Below are 16,353 nucleotides of genomic sequence, written 5' to 3'. Positions count from 1 at the left end.
CTATCCATGAAACCCCTCAATAAAAACATATTCCATGCAACAATCAGAGCATTCATTGGCCTCATGATTGAAGATATAGATACCAATATATTTTTGTTCACATTTCCAAGGCAGCAAGACAAAGAAAGGATCTTGGCTAACCGTCCATGGAATTTCAAAGGCTTCCACATGGTCCTAAGGCACTGGCCTCCCGAACTCAACATCAATGAAATTTTCCTAAACTATTCTCCGTTTTGGATCCAAATTCATGGGCTACCCATGGATATGCTCACAAACAAAAATGTAGAAAGAATAGGGCAAGTCTTTGGAAAGCTCATTAAAGTTGAAAGAGCATCTATCTTCGAGGTGACACTGAGAAGATACCTAAGACTCAAAGTAGAATTGAACGTGGAGCAACCCCTATCAGAAGGTTTTGATCTAGCCAGACCCAACGGAGAAGTGAAGAAAATCCAGATAAAGTATGAACAACTGTCAAACTTCTGTTACGGGTGTGGGAAGCTTGGCCACATAGTGCAATCATGTCTGACATACACGATTCCTCTAGACTCATCAAGATACGGTCCATGGATGAGGGTGGAGAGTACCTCAGCCAGACGTAGTGACCAAAGAGGATCCCCTCAACCCCCTCAAGAAGACCTAATTGTTGCACCTGCCAAACAAAGAGAAGTCCCAAGGGTCGTTCTCCCTCCAGTTCGTATTTAGGAGTCAAGTGTAACGAGAAAAACCGATGCACAATTCTCAGAAGGAATCTCAGCCAGTAAGGGAAAAGGGAAAGAGAAAATGTTCTCTGAAAGCACACAATATTCCAACCCAAACATTCAAGAAGAAGCCATTCAGTTTCTGAAAGAATTTCCAGGCACGAACCAGAGAAATTCATCTCGCACTAGGAATCGAAGAATAGAAAATTCGAAGATCGAATCCAGGAGATGGGCTACAGTGATTCAAAATGAACAGTGGGCCATAAATCATCTGATGATCCCAATAAATGTTGGCAGCCCATTTTCTCTCCCATCATCTGCCACCCCAACGTTGAGCCCATCAACACAATCTCCCCCATGTTGGTCAGTACATCAGCACTCCAAAACATCACACCAAGACCACATCTCATTAACCACCAACCTAACCCAAGCACATCCCCATCCCGTCTTGAATAATACCCAACCTTTGGTAGGCTTGCAGTAAACTCCTTCATTAATAGTTCATCAGTTTACCAACAAATTCGAACACATTTTGAAAACTTATCTTGGCCCATCTTTTCTAATGACCAAAGAGAAAATACATCAAACATGGGCCTTAACCCTCCCTCTGACTCAAGCCCATCTCTTGACCCAGTAACAAAGCACGCGCAACCTATCTTTAACTAGGAGCCCAATGTTGATACCCACATCACTCACAAGGCCCATGCCCAATCCCATTCCCCAACCAAAGGTCATACTTATGAAGTAGTTGCCCCCACTTCTCCTCAAATTCTTTGCAACCCTGTGTATCATAGAGTGCACTCTTAATAGAAGCCTTCAAACCTGAGTTGAATTTTGAGTGGGATCCCAACTTCCCGGGCAGTTTTCGCATTATATGTCAAAGACATTATCTATGGAGACTTTCTGGGAATACAATGGCAATATCACTCTTCATTGCCTGGTCTTGGTCTGTTATGATGACTTTGGGTACCCGTCCATTTATGCACTACAACCCTGCTCGAAACAACCACACAAAAATACTTATGTCCTCGCTTGAAATAAAGCCCATCCCTAACAGTATGGGCTATCCATGATGGTTTACACTAATAAAGGAAGCAAAAGGCATCCCATACTTATTTGTTAGGTACGCCGTGTCGAAGGTGATAACATCTCTGAAATACTCATATGCCACCTGACTTCGTGCGTCAGGCCATAACACATTCCTGACTCTGCACTTGTCATCCACATCCATGACAGAAACGAAGCCATCATTCATCTCCCTCATCCTTTGAAAGTAGTCATTCAGTGCTTTACAACCTCATTTACCTTGCTTCAAGTGTCTAGTTTTGTCAATAAAATTCTGACAATATTTCTCTTGAAATCCTAAATTCTCATACCCTCTTGTATCAACTATAAGTGCTTTGAAATTCTTATTCATTCGAATATCCGCTCTGTTATTCAAATCAAGCATCATTTGAGTGTATTCATCTAAACACTTGTGAGATCTAAAAAATCTAGACTTTGTGGGCTGACAATACTATGATTGTGAATAAGATTAACAATAGTCAACACCCATACCCCATTCAACAAGTGAGTATTTACCTTCGCCTTATAATCCGCTTTAATTATTGGTTTTGGCTTCAATAAATTATTGTTGCTAGGATAGTATTTGCTGCCACGTACACAACCAATCATCACATACTTCGCACTCCCATCTACCTCTCTCTACGTCCTTTTTGTGATAATACTAAAACCCTATTGTTTTTAATAGGCTAGAACCTCTTTATCAGTGGCAAACTGCATACCAAATTTTAGAGGCTCGACTCATTCATCATTATCTGATACTTCATTCATTCCCTCCACATCTGGCTCGATATTTACATCGGATGAAGTTTCTGAAAATGAAGAATGTATGGTTGGGAATCGGGATTAGCATTTCTATTATATATAGTGGATTTGAACTCATTAGGTTAAAAGGGTAACTCCAAAGTTCTTTTCACTTTCAGTACTAAATGGCATAGTTGATGAATTACTTGCGCGGTGTGGGTAGGGCATAGTTGGTCCGTAGGGTGGCATCACCAAATGCCGAACTTACCCACTGTGTTAGAAAGACTCGGTAGTATGCATGTATAGTAAAACTTCGTCAAAACGTCAAAGGGTACTACCTGAGTCATATCTTGAACTCCTCTCAACTCCTCCATATTACATGACAGATGGAAGGGCATGGTTGTAACGAAAGGTGGCCTTGCCGGATGCTAAAATTACACATTATGTTATTGAGTTTGGAAAGTATGCATGTACAATAAAAACTATTCAAAGAGTGAAATTGAACTACCTAGGTCGTATTTTGACATTGCCTTGACTCTTCCAAATTACCTGACAGAGGGTAGGGCATGGTTGTAATAAAGGATGTCCTCGCCAGATGTTGAAATTACACACGGTGTTATTTAGTTTGGAAAGTACGCATGTACAAAAAAAAAACCATTAAAAGAGTGAAATTGAAATACCTTGGTCGTATCTTGACATTGCCTCAACTCCTCCAGATTACCTAACGGAGGGTAGAGCATAGTTGTAACAAAGGGTGACATCGCCGGATGCTGAAATTACACATTGTGTTATTCGGTTTGGAAAGTACACACGTACAAGAAAAAACCATTAAAAGAGTGAAATTGAACTACCTGGGTCGTATCTTGGCCTCTTCTCAATTCTTCCGGATTACTCGATGGAGGGTAGGGCATGGTTGGTCCAAAGGGTGGCACTGTCGGATGCTGCAATTACACACTGTCTTAGAAAGACTCGAACGCATGCACGTACAAAAAATTCAATATGCTAAAAATACGTCTACCTAGCTACCCCAAGTGTACGTATATGAATTTGGATATGTATTTGGATGCATCATATATGACTGGTAGTATGGAATTACATGATCATAATATCCATATAATATACAAATAAACAATGGATTAACTAAATGCTGCAATATCTGACACCATGACATTTTCAAATAACCAATGTGTATCATACTTGGGTCGGTGAAATCGATGTAGAAGGCCTGTGTGGTCTTCCATCTTCCTCTTCGCCCATTACGTTATTTCAACTAAGTATTGAGAACAACAATTAATATCAACAACCATGCCTAAAATTAATATTAGCATAAGAAATCCCTTAACATACCCATAACACTTGTCATGCCACTGTAACATGATCACAACCAAACCAACTGATATGTACAAGAGTACAAAAGGCCAAAACCAAGCATGCATCTCTCTCAATCACATAATCTCTGATTGCTTTTATATTTTCTCTCTACTTTTTCCAGGTACGTACCATCTGTTAAAGTGATCACTTTGGGCATCTAGTTTTAGGTTTGCTTAATAAAGGCTGGACATGAAGGCCAAGGAATCCTATGATTGGGAGGGAGAAGAATATATGTACATAATACATGGATTTCATAATATTGAATCAAATTCAAACTGTCCACAGACAACATCAAATTAGTTGCTAATACCTGCAAGCATGCTGCATGATTTATCAAGGCTTAATTGACTGGCACTAAGTTAGAGTTAGGTCTTGATCATCAAGCGTTAGATTAAATTTATGACTCATATATAATGTCTACATTATTTACTTTGCCATTTATAACCAATATCATGTCATTAATGCCATATATATCTAACAGACTCGTCACTCTCCTTTCTCGATCTTTGCTCGCCTATATAACGATTTACTCATAGACACAAATCAGGAGATCAAGAATTTCTCTCATTTTAATTAACGATCTCATTTTGCTGGCCCAAACTTTGTTTGAAATAGTATACAAAAACTAAATGAACTTTGAAAATAATGCATACTAATGTAGAGTAAACAAAGCTACTAAAGCTTATGCCATTCTCAGATGAGAAAATACCCAAAATCAGCAACCATTAAAAGACAAAAAATACAGATCCAACAAACACAAAATCGCAGATCCAAGAAACACAAAAACACACAAGATATGAGATGCTGGGAAACAAAAATGGAATGGAGAGAAAAACACAAACCCTTTTTTCGGAACAGACCAATGTTGGCGGCCCTAGAAGGCACCGTTCGGAAGATGAATGGTGTGAAGCAACACCACAGGTTGTGTGATAAAGCCATGCGGAAGAGAACTGAGCTTTTGGGGGGGGGGGGGGGGACTTGGGGGTGAGGGGGAAATGCCAAAATTTTGATTTAGCATTCACCTGTTAAAACAAAAGAAAAAAAAAATACATGTAAGCTGGTGTGCGGAAGTTGAGCTACAATGGGAGGTTGTATAGAAGAAGTCTTTCATTATATGGGCCATCCACACCTATCCGACGACCTACTCCCAAAGAGTACTGCTATGTACAGTCCCAAATGAGGACTCCCCTTGCAGGCGTCTTGCGTTTGCACGTGCTTCACTAGGTAATGACCATACTACCCCTTTTTCCTGAAACTGAAACTGAAACGAAGAACGAAGTCTTTATTTGAATGCAAATCTGAAAAATTTTTCGCTCCTCAAGTACAAAGAAATCTGACGGAGTGGTAGTCTTTTTCTCTGTCCACCCTAGTTGGCATCGTCCACCACCGTCGGCCTCCTCCACCACCATTTGCCAGCGTCGAGTCAATATTCTCCTCCACCACCATTAGCCACCAACCACCACGTAAGGAATCTGTGCATTAAATGAGTTGTTATAATGCTGAGATATGAGAAGTTTGGTTTCGTACAGGCCTTGTTGTGCTAAGATAATCTTGCTAAACATAACTATGAACTTGGTTTGACTTTTGTGTTTTTCTCATAAAATGAATTATCAAACAACTTCCTGTTTCTATACAACTTCTTGTTGAGTACTGGCATGATTTGTAAGGAATGGAAGCATTTGGTCTGCAAGCACGGAGAGGAAGGGCAACAGAATATCTAAAGGCGACGACAATTTGGAGAAGATGAAGATATCTAAAGTATGTATTTATCTTGCTAAGGAAGGGGATGGAAGAGTTTTTTCATATATTTTAATAAAACGACAATGTATAGACTTTTCATAAAACGACTAATTTCTAGTCGTGCGTGATACATAATTTTTCACGAGATCTCTGGACACGCTTTCATCCTGCACTACACTAATGAAACTTCTACTTAAAAAAAAAAAAAAAAAAAAAAAATTTCTAGGCCAGTTTAAGGATCACACACCACACACTTATGATGTGGAAAACTCGGTCCATTTTAAGACCGGTCCAGTAGCCAAATCCCTCTCTCCCCCATGTTCCCTCTGTCTTCCCTCTCCCCAGTGTTCCCTTTCCCCCCTGTGTTCTCTCTCCCTTCAACCCCATCGACTCCCTCTCCCCCTTCCCTCTACCTAGAATCCCTCCCATTGCTGACTCCATCTTCCCCCTCCCTTCCCTCGAGAAAAATTGTTACAAACATCCCCATGGGTCGCACATCCCTCTATGAAATCCCTTTCCCCCGTGATGGTAATTTGATCCAATAAGATCTGAGTTGGGTTTGTGCTTATTTTCGATTTGTAGGCTATTATTGCACGATTTATGATTTCAAAGCTGGTTTTATTATTATTATTATTATTATTTCTGATCTCTAGGCTATGATTGTATGATCTATTTTTTTATTTTTGAGTTTTGTTCTAGGCTATCATTGTGTTTACTTTACTGATTGAAATTTGTATTCATTTTATGTGTGTGGAAAACTTGAAGCAGTTGAACCGAGTTTTGATTTTGAATCACATTTATTTGATTTCAACACCTCTGTTTTGTTCATCTCTGTGCCTTAGGTATGCATTGGGATATTTTCAAAACAAGCTGTTCATCTCTATTTTGTTAATCTTTTTGCTGATAAAAATGACTGAAGTCATGGGAGTGAGGACATCTTTAGGAGAAGACTATTGTGAGAAACTGAGGAAGCTGGCGGCGACTGAGATGGAGGAGTGAACCTGGCTGGGGGGGGGGGGGGGAGGTAGGTGGGAAGCTGGCGGTGGCCTCAGATGGGGGAGTGAACTTGTGTGGCGGCCCCAGACGGAGGGGTGAAACTTTAGTAAAATATGGTAACGGGGAGGAAGAACTGGGGGGAGGGGGGGAGGGATGAGAAAATTCAAAAAGAGTTTCAAATCTGTTTTGGAAATGTAACTAAAACGTATGCATTTAAAAAAAATTAAATGCCACATCACCAATTGTGTGGTGTATGTAGAGTAGATGGACAGATGAGTAGAACTTCTCTAAAAAGAAATATTGCTAGTTCAGAAGAGGTGGAGCTCCACCTACCCACCATTTATTCCGAGGTTAATCTTTCCAGATGAGTAGATTTGTGTAATATATTATATATCTCACTAGGTCGGGTTCAGTGGAAAACGTAACAGCCGATGTAATCGTTCCTCCTGCCACACCAGAGATTTACCAATGCAACCCTCAAGATTATTGTTCACATCACTCTCTGCGAGCATCTCCACATCCACAGCCTCGGAGACTCATTCAATATATCATTTTCAGGCTATTTTGCCTACTCCCCAAACCCCATTTCCACCCTTCCCTAAGTGCCTAATTTTACCATAAATAAACTAGGCCTGCAACCCGAGCAACTCGGGCTATGTTTGGGCCCAACCCGAACCACTTCCCAGGATACACAAATTGACCCGACCCGACATGAGTCAGGTCAACCCATTTCTTCTCAAATTCTGCAGCAACCATTCGTGACTATCAAACTGATCCTCTTCAACTCTAACCCACTCGAAAGCAAAACCTCCATAGCCAATATCTAAGTCCAAGAAGGCAACAAAACTCCGATCCATTACCTCCACCATGAATATATGAAAAGCCCATTGATAGGATCAAGAGATTGCATGTGCTGAGATCAAAACAGTAATTGATATTAGTTTTACTTGGGGTGGTGTGTTTTTCTCTTCTATGCGTCTTCGAATCTAAGGTTGACTCTGAGTTGTCCAGCAAGTGACGGTCCAGGTGGAGAGCAATCCGACCGTTGCTCTCAAACACTACAGGCACAAACGAGGCCTCCATGGTGTCTAAGAACCACCAAGTGTTTCCCGTTGGTCCATGAATGAGTTTGATGGGTCAGAAAGTGCGAATCCATGGCACAAGTAAACCACCTCCAAGACGACTGAGAAACACGCATACCCCTTGATTTACGCGGCTGCATTTCCCAATTTGTACCTCGATTTTATGTCATCAAGCTCCAAAAGTAATCGGCGGAAGGTAATCTGTAAGCAGCTGCATACTCCTTGATTTGTCGATTTTACGCTCGATTTCTCGTTGTCTTGATTGCTTGCGGTGTAGGGACTTTGCTCCTAATTGGTGGGGGTTGGTTTTAGGGCTGTGTAGAAAAGAAGAATCGTGTGAAAGAAAAGAAATAGTTGGATCATTTTGACATTTAACGGGTTCGATCCGCAAACTAGTTCAAACCTTATTTTTTGGACGGGTCGGGTTGGATCTATCAGACGAAACGGGTTCTACACTTCTCTTATCCCTCATGCATATACGATCATCAAACATACTCACCTCCAACAAAGCTTTTATCAAACAAAATAGCATCACCCCTACTTCTAGTGTCTGTCGAATATGCATGTCAAAAACTACAACGATTCTCTTACGTGAAAGACTCGAAAGTTAATATTTGTATTTTTCAAGTTTAAGTATTTTATTTATAAGAGTTGGACTACTTGCCGCCCAGAGTAGCCCGCTCAAGTTGACCAATTGTGTGTTTTAGTTTTTTTTTTTTTTTTTTTTTTTTCATTTTTTTTTCACATTTTTTTAATATACGTAAATATTTTTTTTAAAAAAAAAATCTCAATACACTTAAAATCACTCCCTTAATCACTAAGTTAAAAAAAAAAAAAAAAAAAAAAAATCTATCAAGCGGTCAGATGGAGCGGTACATTAGGGGAGGCAAAATTCTTCCTTCTGCAATTTCTCAATTTGCTCGTGTAGTTAAAAAAAAACTCTCTTCATCTCTACAATGGGATTAAAAATGCCTATCCCAATCTACATATGCGAGCATTCAAACATCTTTACACAACCTCCATTAGTATTTATATTTAAATGGTACCAAAAGACGCCTGGTAAATCTTCCCAAACCCCCTCTCGGTATTAAGTAATAGATAACTGTAAGTTTAACTAACATCTTCAATATTTGGAGCACATCCAGGTAATTTTTTTGTTTTTTGATAAGTACATCACAGGCAAATTAATTCCAGACTAACCATGTTTTGCTGTGATATGGGCAGCAGAGAACAAAAGGCAACATGAAAGATGAGAAGTTTTGTTCATAAAACGGACTGGCTAATGGCCTTCCCAATATCAGCTTGTGGATGACGCCAAGAACCATTTTCAGGCGTGGTCATCGTCATCATCACTGCCATCCCCAAACATGGAAGCCATTTTCATGGCTAGTTTTGCTGCCATTTCCCTCCTCTGAAAATCTGGCATCAATCTCAAACTGTCACGCATGTTCCCAACCTCAGACATCAACTGTTCCAAATCCTCAAAGTCAAAATGCGTGCCCTCATCTGGCTCTGTGGCTTTCTCAGATGCATCGGCTATCACACCGAGGTCATTCTCATCCTGCAACGGAGCCATTGATGTTGAAGGCTGCAGCTTTTCTTCATCAGATCCAGGTACATTCTCCCGATCATGTTCCATGACAGATCCATTCTGAGCAACACAACTCACCCTATCTGGAAATGAGGTAATACCATTTGCAGAAACCCATCCTTTATCCGTGTCATCCCAAGGTTCAGCTGAACCCGCAGACAGGATTTCATATTCAAATTCATAATCAGATTCTCCTGATGACAACTCTGAGCAGAGAGGAGGAAAGAAGTTAGCCATGCAACTAGAAAGTAAGAATTCAAACTGAATGGAAGAACTCTGTTATATTATTTAGTAATTGAAGCACCTTCTTTTCCAGGCAATGATGGTTTACATATCTGATTGCCAGATTTCAAGATCATCCCAGGCCACATATAAGCAGAAAGAGCACCATAGAGACGGTCAACGCCTTGTGAATCACCATCAACCGATAAACCTGTCAAGAATGTCTTCTTCATCTGAGTGAATAGATAATTATACATGCATAAACACATACAAACACACACATATATGCATGCATATACATGTGTCTATCAAATTAGTAGCAAATATTAGTTATTAGTTATAACAATATAAGATATACAAGAATATCTAGCTACTTCTCCTTGAACCTCTCCATCAGTAAAAGAAATTTAGTAAATATGACTCCCATGTAAATTGTCTATCATGTTCTTATAGCTTTTATAATATTAAGGCCTTAAGAATAACATAGTGAAGTAATAACTATATTTGTTTGTGGTTGAGCTGGGCATTTAATATTCACTGGTTATGTATTCAAAATTTTGAATTGAAACATATAAAGGAAAACATCTGGAATCATAATGATTGCAAATCAGGCAACTACTGCAACTCAAGGAAAAGAATGACTTTACATTTGTCAAAATCAGCATTGGAAGCACAAGCTTCAATGAATTCAATGTTGTGTTCACTGCACCATTCCAGACATGACCGTCTAATCTCCCATGACGGTTCTTCATTCCCCAACAAGCCACTTCCTTCAGATTCAGAAATCCCATATTCGGTAAACTCTGCATCAGAATTGGCGAAGTCCCCAAGATTCTGTAAATGCCTTCTGTATTCAGCATGAGCTGGATGGCCCGAAAGGAGATCCACCTTGTTACCAATGCATAATAATATCTCAAAATTCTGAATATCAGTGCAAGCTACCCAATCCTGAAGTGCAACAAATGACGACAGCTGCACATAATGGAAAAAAGGAAAGATGCATCGCATACTTTGAAGCATTTGACATTTAAAACAAAAGGTAAAGACGTCAAGGGGGAAGAGGCTAACATCACTCATATCAAAAACCATCACCAAGGCAGCCAACCGGTCGAACATTGGCAGTGTCCCAATAGAGAACCCATCATGGAGATGAGCCATACATACAGAAACCTCAGCCGTGTAGTACTTTGTGTGGATGATCCAGCTGTTAATAAAAAAAACTGTCAACGCAACACCAAAAATAGATATTGGAAAGCCCCAAAGATGATTGCAAAAGTAATACTACTAGTTAACGTAGATAGTAATAATCTTGAAGAATCGCACCCATGGACAACTACTTCAGACGATGAATCACAAGCATCATCAAAATCCACAGACATTAATCCTGCAGGCAACAACATAGCTCTTAAATTATGCATTAAATTTACGGTTTAGGTATTATAGAAGTGTATATATATAGTGAAACTAACGAAGAAATAATGGAAGAACAATTGAACCATGTAAAAGCAATGAAATTAGAAGAAAGCAACTAAATTGGAGGATCTAACACGCAGCACCCACCCATTATCTATAAAGTAAAAAAATTAATAACAAGAAAGAAAGAAAAGAAACATACGGGAGAGGAGGGTCCGTTTGCCAACGTTGGAGGATCCGACTACGAAAATACCCGGCCTATCCTCCAGTCTATTGTTGTCACCCATATTTCGTTTCCACAGATCTCAACTTCAGAGTTCAAATCAGCCCCCTACAAGTTTTGCTTCGTTAGGAGATAGATGTGTCGGTCTCTGCGCAGAAGAGAACTATTTGTTAATTGTAATCACACATATTTGTCTTCTTGGCCTTGGTTCAACTAAAATTTTAGCAGAAGAGGCCACTTTAGCTATTTTGCCTAGTTCCATTTCAAATGTATCCCACATTTGATTAGCTATTCTTTTCTCTAAACTATTAAAATAATTTTTTTTTTATTGTTCATTGATATTTCTTTTTATTGAATTCTCCAACAGTCTTGTAGACATCAATTTAACTCAAATTTTGAGTTTGTCGACATAAAATTGTCTCAAACAGCTAAAGCAAATCAAATTTATCATTCCATAAAGAAGCAAAGAGAATCATCATAATCTACAAGAAATTGTCTTGAATTACAAGTCTAAATCCCCAAGACAAAACTACGTGGGTCCAAAATCAATAAATTCTTCAACATCGCTAGATCAACAATAACACAAAAACCAATTAGACTAGGTGTGGAGGGGGTTGATGAGATTCTCCTACAAGTCCAATACACCTCTTAGCCTAGGCGGTGTCACTAATTTCAGACCATACATCAAACAATTTATCTACCTTACAAAAAGAGGAGAAGAGGAAAATGAGTAAATCTTAAACTAATAACCACCCATCATCGGCAACAGGAGCCATATATATGTTTTTTATTGGCACCGGGTGTCCGACAACATTGTTCCGACTAATCCCTGGGGAGCAACAGGAGCCATGTATTACCTTAGCAAGATATAATAATCCCCAGGTATCATGAGATCATCCTCTAACTGAACAAACAGGGAAATTGCAAATCCACCACTAGTGGCAGGACACATAGGAATAAATAAACCCAAAATAATAAAGATTGCAACCAAGAAAAATAAATCCATGATTCATCATATAGGGAGGAACAAAATACAAATCACAAATTTAGACCTAAAACCAGAAGGTAGGCAGTGCGATGGGGCATAGATGGAGAAGAAATCAAAAGAAAAACCAGAAATAGGAACAGGACATTATGATAAAAAACGAAATGGTGGCCGGAGATTTACCCATGAGTCAATATTGGAAGAGAACTAGAGATGGAGGAGAAGAGATGGTTGATAGCGGTGGGTGGAGTCGTTAGCTCGCTGGACTGTAAATGGTGAGTATCGTGTGAAATGAGGCAGATTTTTTTTTTTTTTTTTTTTTTTCAGAAGGAAAATTATTTCTACTCGTTAGTCTTTTCAAGTTCATCAAACCTTTTTTTTTTTTTTTTTTTTTTTTCCTTAAGAGCAAAATTCATTAAAATAAATTGTTTTTTAAAAGGTAGCTCATTTATTTTGTATTATAAATTAGTAATACTAGTTCGCTTGCTTCTATTTCGTTCCATCTCATTTCATTCCATCACATCTAATTTCAATATTCAAATATCATAAATACAAACACCTTTTCATTTCAATTTTTTAATTTTTTCATCTAATTATTATTTAATTATTATAACTTTCCCAAACTTCCAAACAAAACACAAAAAATAATTTAATTTTTTCAAATTCTAAAACAAAAATAATATTCTAACAATATTTTAACTTTATAATATTTTTATTCAGCTTTTTTTTCTCATCTCCCAAAACCTCATAAAACAATTTAACTTAAAACTATTTCAAACTCATCTTATCTCAACTCACTATCCAAACTAGGCCTTAGTGTGTCTCCTATACTTTTTTTTTTTTTAAAAATGAAGTCTATTATTAAAAAAATAATTTTTTATGTATATTTTATATTTACCGATTTTTCTTAAAGAAAATATTCAAAACTTGTAAATATAATTTCTCATTATAAATAGCTAACTCAACGTGTCCAAAATATAAAGAGTATTAGCATTGAAATAGGCAAAAGCAAAGTCAAAATTTGGCTAATATCACATGTTTTGTCTTTTGCCTATTTCATTCAAGATCTATTACCACATTGGATTATCCATCTATTCTCTATATAATAATAAAATATTATTAATTTAATATTTATTTTTATTTAATTTATTTTTATCATATTTTACATTTTTACAGATATATGTTAATTAATAATAATATTTTAATTAAATTATTATTTAAACAATCATGTTTTAAATGATCATTTAACACATAGCTAAAAAGTTTCCATTAAACACATCTAAAATTCCATAAATGTCTTAATAACTAACCAAATAAGGAAACTTTTCAAATGGAAACTTTGAAATAATAAACGGGGAGCATACCCTTGTGATCCTTCATGTCGAGCTACATCATGTTTGGAAATTATATCATATATCCTTACAATCATATCTCCATCATGTCGAACTTCCATCATATAATACCCTGTTGCCAACTTTATATCAATATTTGGGTTTTACTAGGGCACTCTTTAAATGAAGCATCCAAATAATGGCAACAATCCCATTCCCGTTGGAAATATGAAAAACTTGTCCCCATCCATATTGTAAACTGCAACACCATGCAGGAATGTAATCTTTCCAAATTATCCTTAATTCTTTCACTTTGATTTAGTTTCCTCACACACAAACACACATTAACACACCTCCATTTCACTTTGCAAACAGAATCCAAATCAAAAAAATATTCTTCTGTATAATACACAAAACATACCACAGTTTCAATCTCAGAAAAATTAAACAAATAGTTTCACAAAACCAACAGTTTCAGCAATGCATTTCAAACAGCTAGCTTCAAAAAACAACCCAACACAACATAATCCATCTTTCAGCATGCCACTACAATATAACATAGACCATGGATTACAAACATACTAGCTTCACAAAACCAGCCCATAACCAAAATTAAAACACAATACACAGCCAGATATGTCACATAGTTGCTGCACAGCCACATGTAATTCCAGCACACGCGGCTGGGCAGCCACTAAAATCAGAAAAAAGTGTAGCCCAAATCTACATTAATGTTTAATAAGAATAACCCAAAAACAAAAGTTCAAACAACTACACACCTCCAAAAGGTATGAATGTCGGTATTATTTCATCTTGTGCTCTTGTCTGCATGTTCAAACTATTTTCACGATTTAAAGTTGATGAACATCAAAGATGAGATGCAGATTCTTACCGATCAACAGTATTAAGTATCTATATGCTGCAAAAAATATAAAGAAGGTTAATTAGTCAACTAATTAATCAAGAAAATTGACTAACATGCTTGCACGAAATATAAACAACTGTAAAACTACTAGACTTTATATTTATTGGATTTATATTGGGTCCAACTCAAGTCAGTCTAGGCTTTGTCAATGTGCTTTGGCTAACATGTAGCTGGGGATGATTTCCCAGAGATTGATCTGCGAACAATGAGTGCTGGGAAAGGAAAACTTTTATTAAAGAGACAGGCTAAATTCTTAAGGCGTTTGATACTTTTCCTTTCATGCATTTTCCTAAAAAACGAAGCCCAAAAGTTTGAGATCAATCAATGCCTAAGCACATGATTCGAGCACAACTCATCCAATTTATTTCTTAAATGCTATTCAGTATTATCCTTCAAGATAGTGTTTGAGATAGAATTTGTTTGATATAGAATTCTAATTACCACTTAATCTCTCACATTGTAACACCCAGGCCAGCACCAAGTCCAAGCCAAGCACGAGTTCTATAAATTTCTTTTTAGGTTAATATTTATGGAAAGCCCATTTGAGATCTATCGAGTAATTTTAATAAGAAATTCTAGAATCCTAACGATAGAATAATACGAGCCCATAATCAGTTGAGTTTTTCAATAGCCCATAATTAACAGACAATTCACCATGGTGCCACGGTTTATTATTACCCAGGCCGAATGCCCAAACTTGCCATTCTCGACACATCGGAATGCCACCCCACATTTTATTTCAACACTTTGGCAATCAGCCACTACACAAATTCACAACCAGAGCCGCAAATCAATTCCAAAAGTTTACATAATAATTTCAATCACAACCACATAGCCCCAATCCAAAATTTCAAAATTCCAACTATATCGACATGCTTATCCTAAAAACAGAGAGATCAAATTTATACCACTGTTTGAAAGGCTGAAATGTGGTGATTCACGGTGTCGCAGCAGGGTGAGGCTGGGTTGTTCGTCGGTGGTGTTACGGTGCGGATTCCGGCAGTACCCACGGTGGAGAGAGAGCGAGAGGACGTCTCGGCATCCACGACTTGTTGCGATGACACCGGAATTAGAGAGAGAAATGGGGGAAAAGAGAGATTAACCGAATTAGAGAGAGAGAACCCGAGTAAAAGAGAGAGCCTGCCCGGGCCGAAAATTAGAGAGAGGGAGATGGGGCTGTCAAGTAATGGGCTTGGGCTTGGGCCTGGGGGATAGAAAATGGCCTCGTTGGGGTTGGCCTTATGATGTAATGGCCCATGCAGGTAGATTCTTCGGTCGGTTTATTTTATGGAAAATGATGGGAATCCATTTGGGGGATCCCGCTCATGCTCCCTCTAACATTTTTTTAATTTATTTTATTTAGTAATTAAGAAAATATTTATTAATAAATTTTCAATTTTTTTTAAATATTTAAAAGTGTTAAAAAATGATGTAAAAAAGAGTTTTAAATATTTTTTATTTTTTTTTCACATCATTTTTTAACACTTTTAAATATTAAAAGTTTAATAAAAAAAAACAAAAAGAAATAAAAAAAAATTGGAGTGGGAGCATGAGCGAGATCCCTAGCATTACCCTTATTTTATCCGTAAGAGTAAGTGTGTAGTAATCTATGGGTTTGTGGTTTGGCTTTGTCCGAGTCTTGTGCTGCAAATTTGGGTCCATGATTATTTTATTTGCAATATTTCGATAGGTGTTATGGGGTAGTTAATTGTTATTAGTGGTCCATGTATTTAGGTGGTTGTTATAATTTTCAGTTGTATTTACTCTACCATTATTAATGAAATCTATCAAGTTGAATTTGACAAATTGTTAGTGGAGGATTTGGTTCCCTCGAAGCAATCAAGTGCCACAATTCTACTATAACTTATTTTACACGTAACAATGGTATCTTAGAGTCAGGTTGACCCATGGCTGAAGGTGGTGTTGGTATGCGTTACTTTTAACTTGCAGAGTCCATAGCAGGAATCAAA

General features: G+C 37.7%; 1 protein-coding gene across 6 annotated transcripts; it reads right to left on the bottom strand.

The window, feature by feature from the left end:
- Nucleotides 1-8,759: 8,759 nt before the first annotated feature.
- Nucleotides 8,760-15,512, bottom strand: LOC121259814. Of its 6 annotated transcripts, XM_041161582.1 has the most exons (10): nt 15,292-15,512; nt 14,351-14,377; nt 13,492-13,591; nt 12,311-12,393; nt 11,122-11,290; nt 10,830-10,890; nt 10,575-10,710; nt 10,154-10,478; nt 9,589-9,717; nt 8,760-9,490 (listed from the first exon to the last, which is right to left on the bottom strand). In XM_041161582.1, exons 5-10 carry the CDS (start codon nt 11,204-11,206, stop codon nt 9,021-9,023), a joined length of 1,206 nt encoding a protein of 401 aa, XP_041017516.1. In that variant the 5' UTR covers nt 11,207-11,290; nt 12,311-12,393; nt 13,492-13,591; nt 14,351-14,377; nt 15,292-15,512; the 3' UTR covers nt 8,760-9,020. The 6 variants fall into 6 exon arrangements, with proteins under 6 accessions (XP_041017516.1, XP_041017517.1, XP_041017521.1 ...); XM_041161583.1 differs by lacking the exon at nt 12,311-12,393; XM_041161587.1 differs by lacking the exon at nt 13,492-13,591.
- Between the last annotated feature and the right edge of the window lie 841 nt (nt 15,513-16,353).

Source organism: Juglans microcarpa x Juglans regia, chromosome 4D (genome assembly GCF_004785595.1).
Source record: "Juglans microcarpa x Juglans regia isolate MS1-56 chromosome 4D, Jm3101_v1.0, whole genome shotgun sequence".
Taxonomy (NCBI): domain Eukaryota; kingdom Viridiplantae; phylum Streptophyta; class Magnoliopsida; order Fagales; family Juglandaceae; genus Juglans; species Juglans microcarpa x Juglans regia.
Note: the sequence above shows the minus strand (reverse complement) of the source record. Positions and strands in the feature narration are given on the sequence as shown.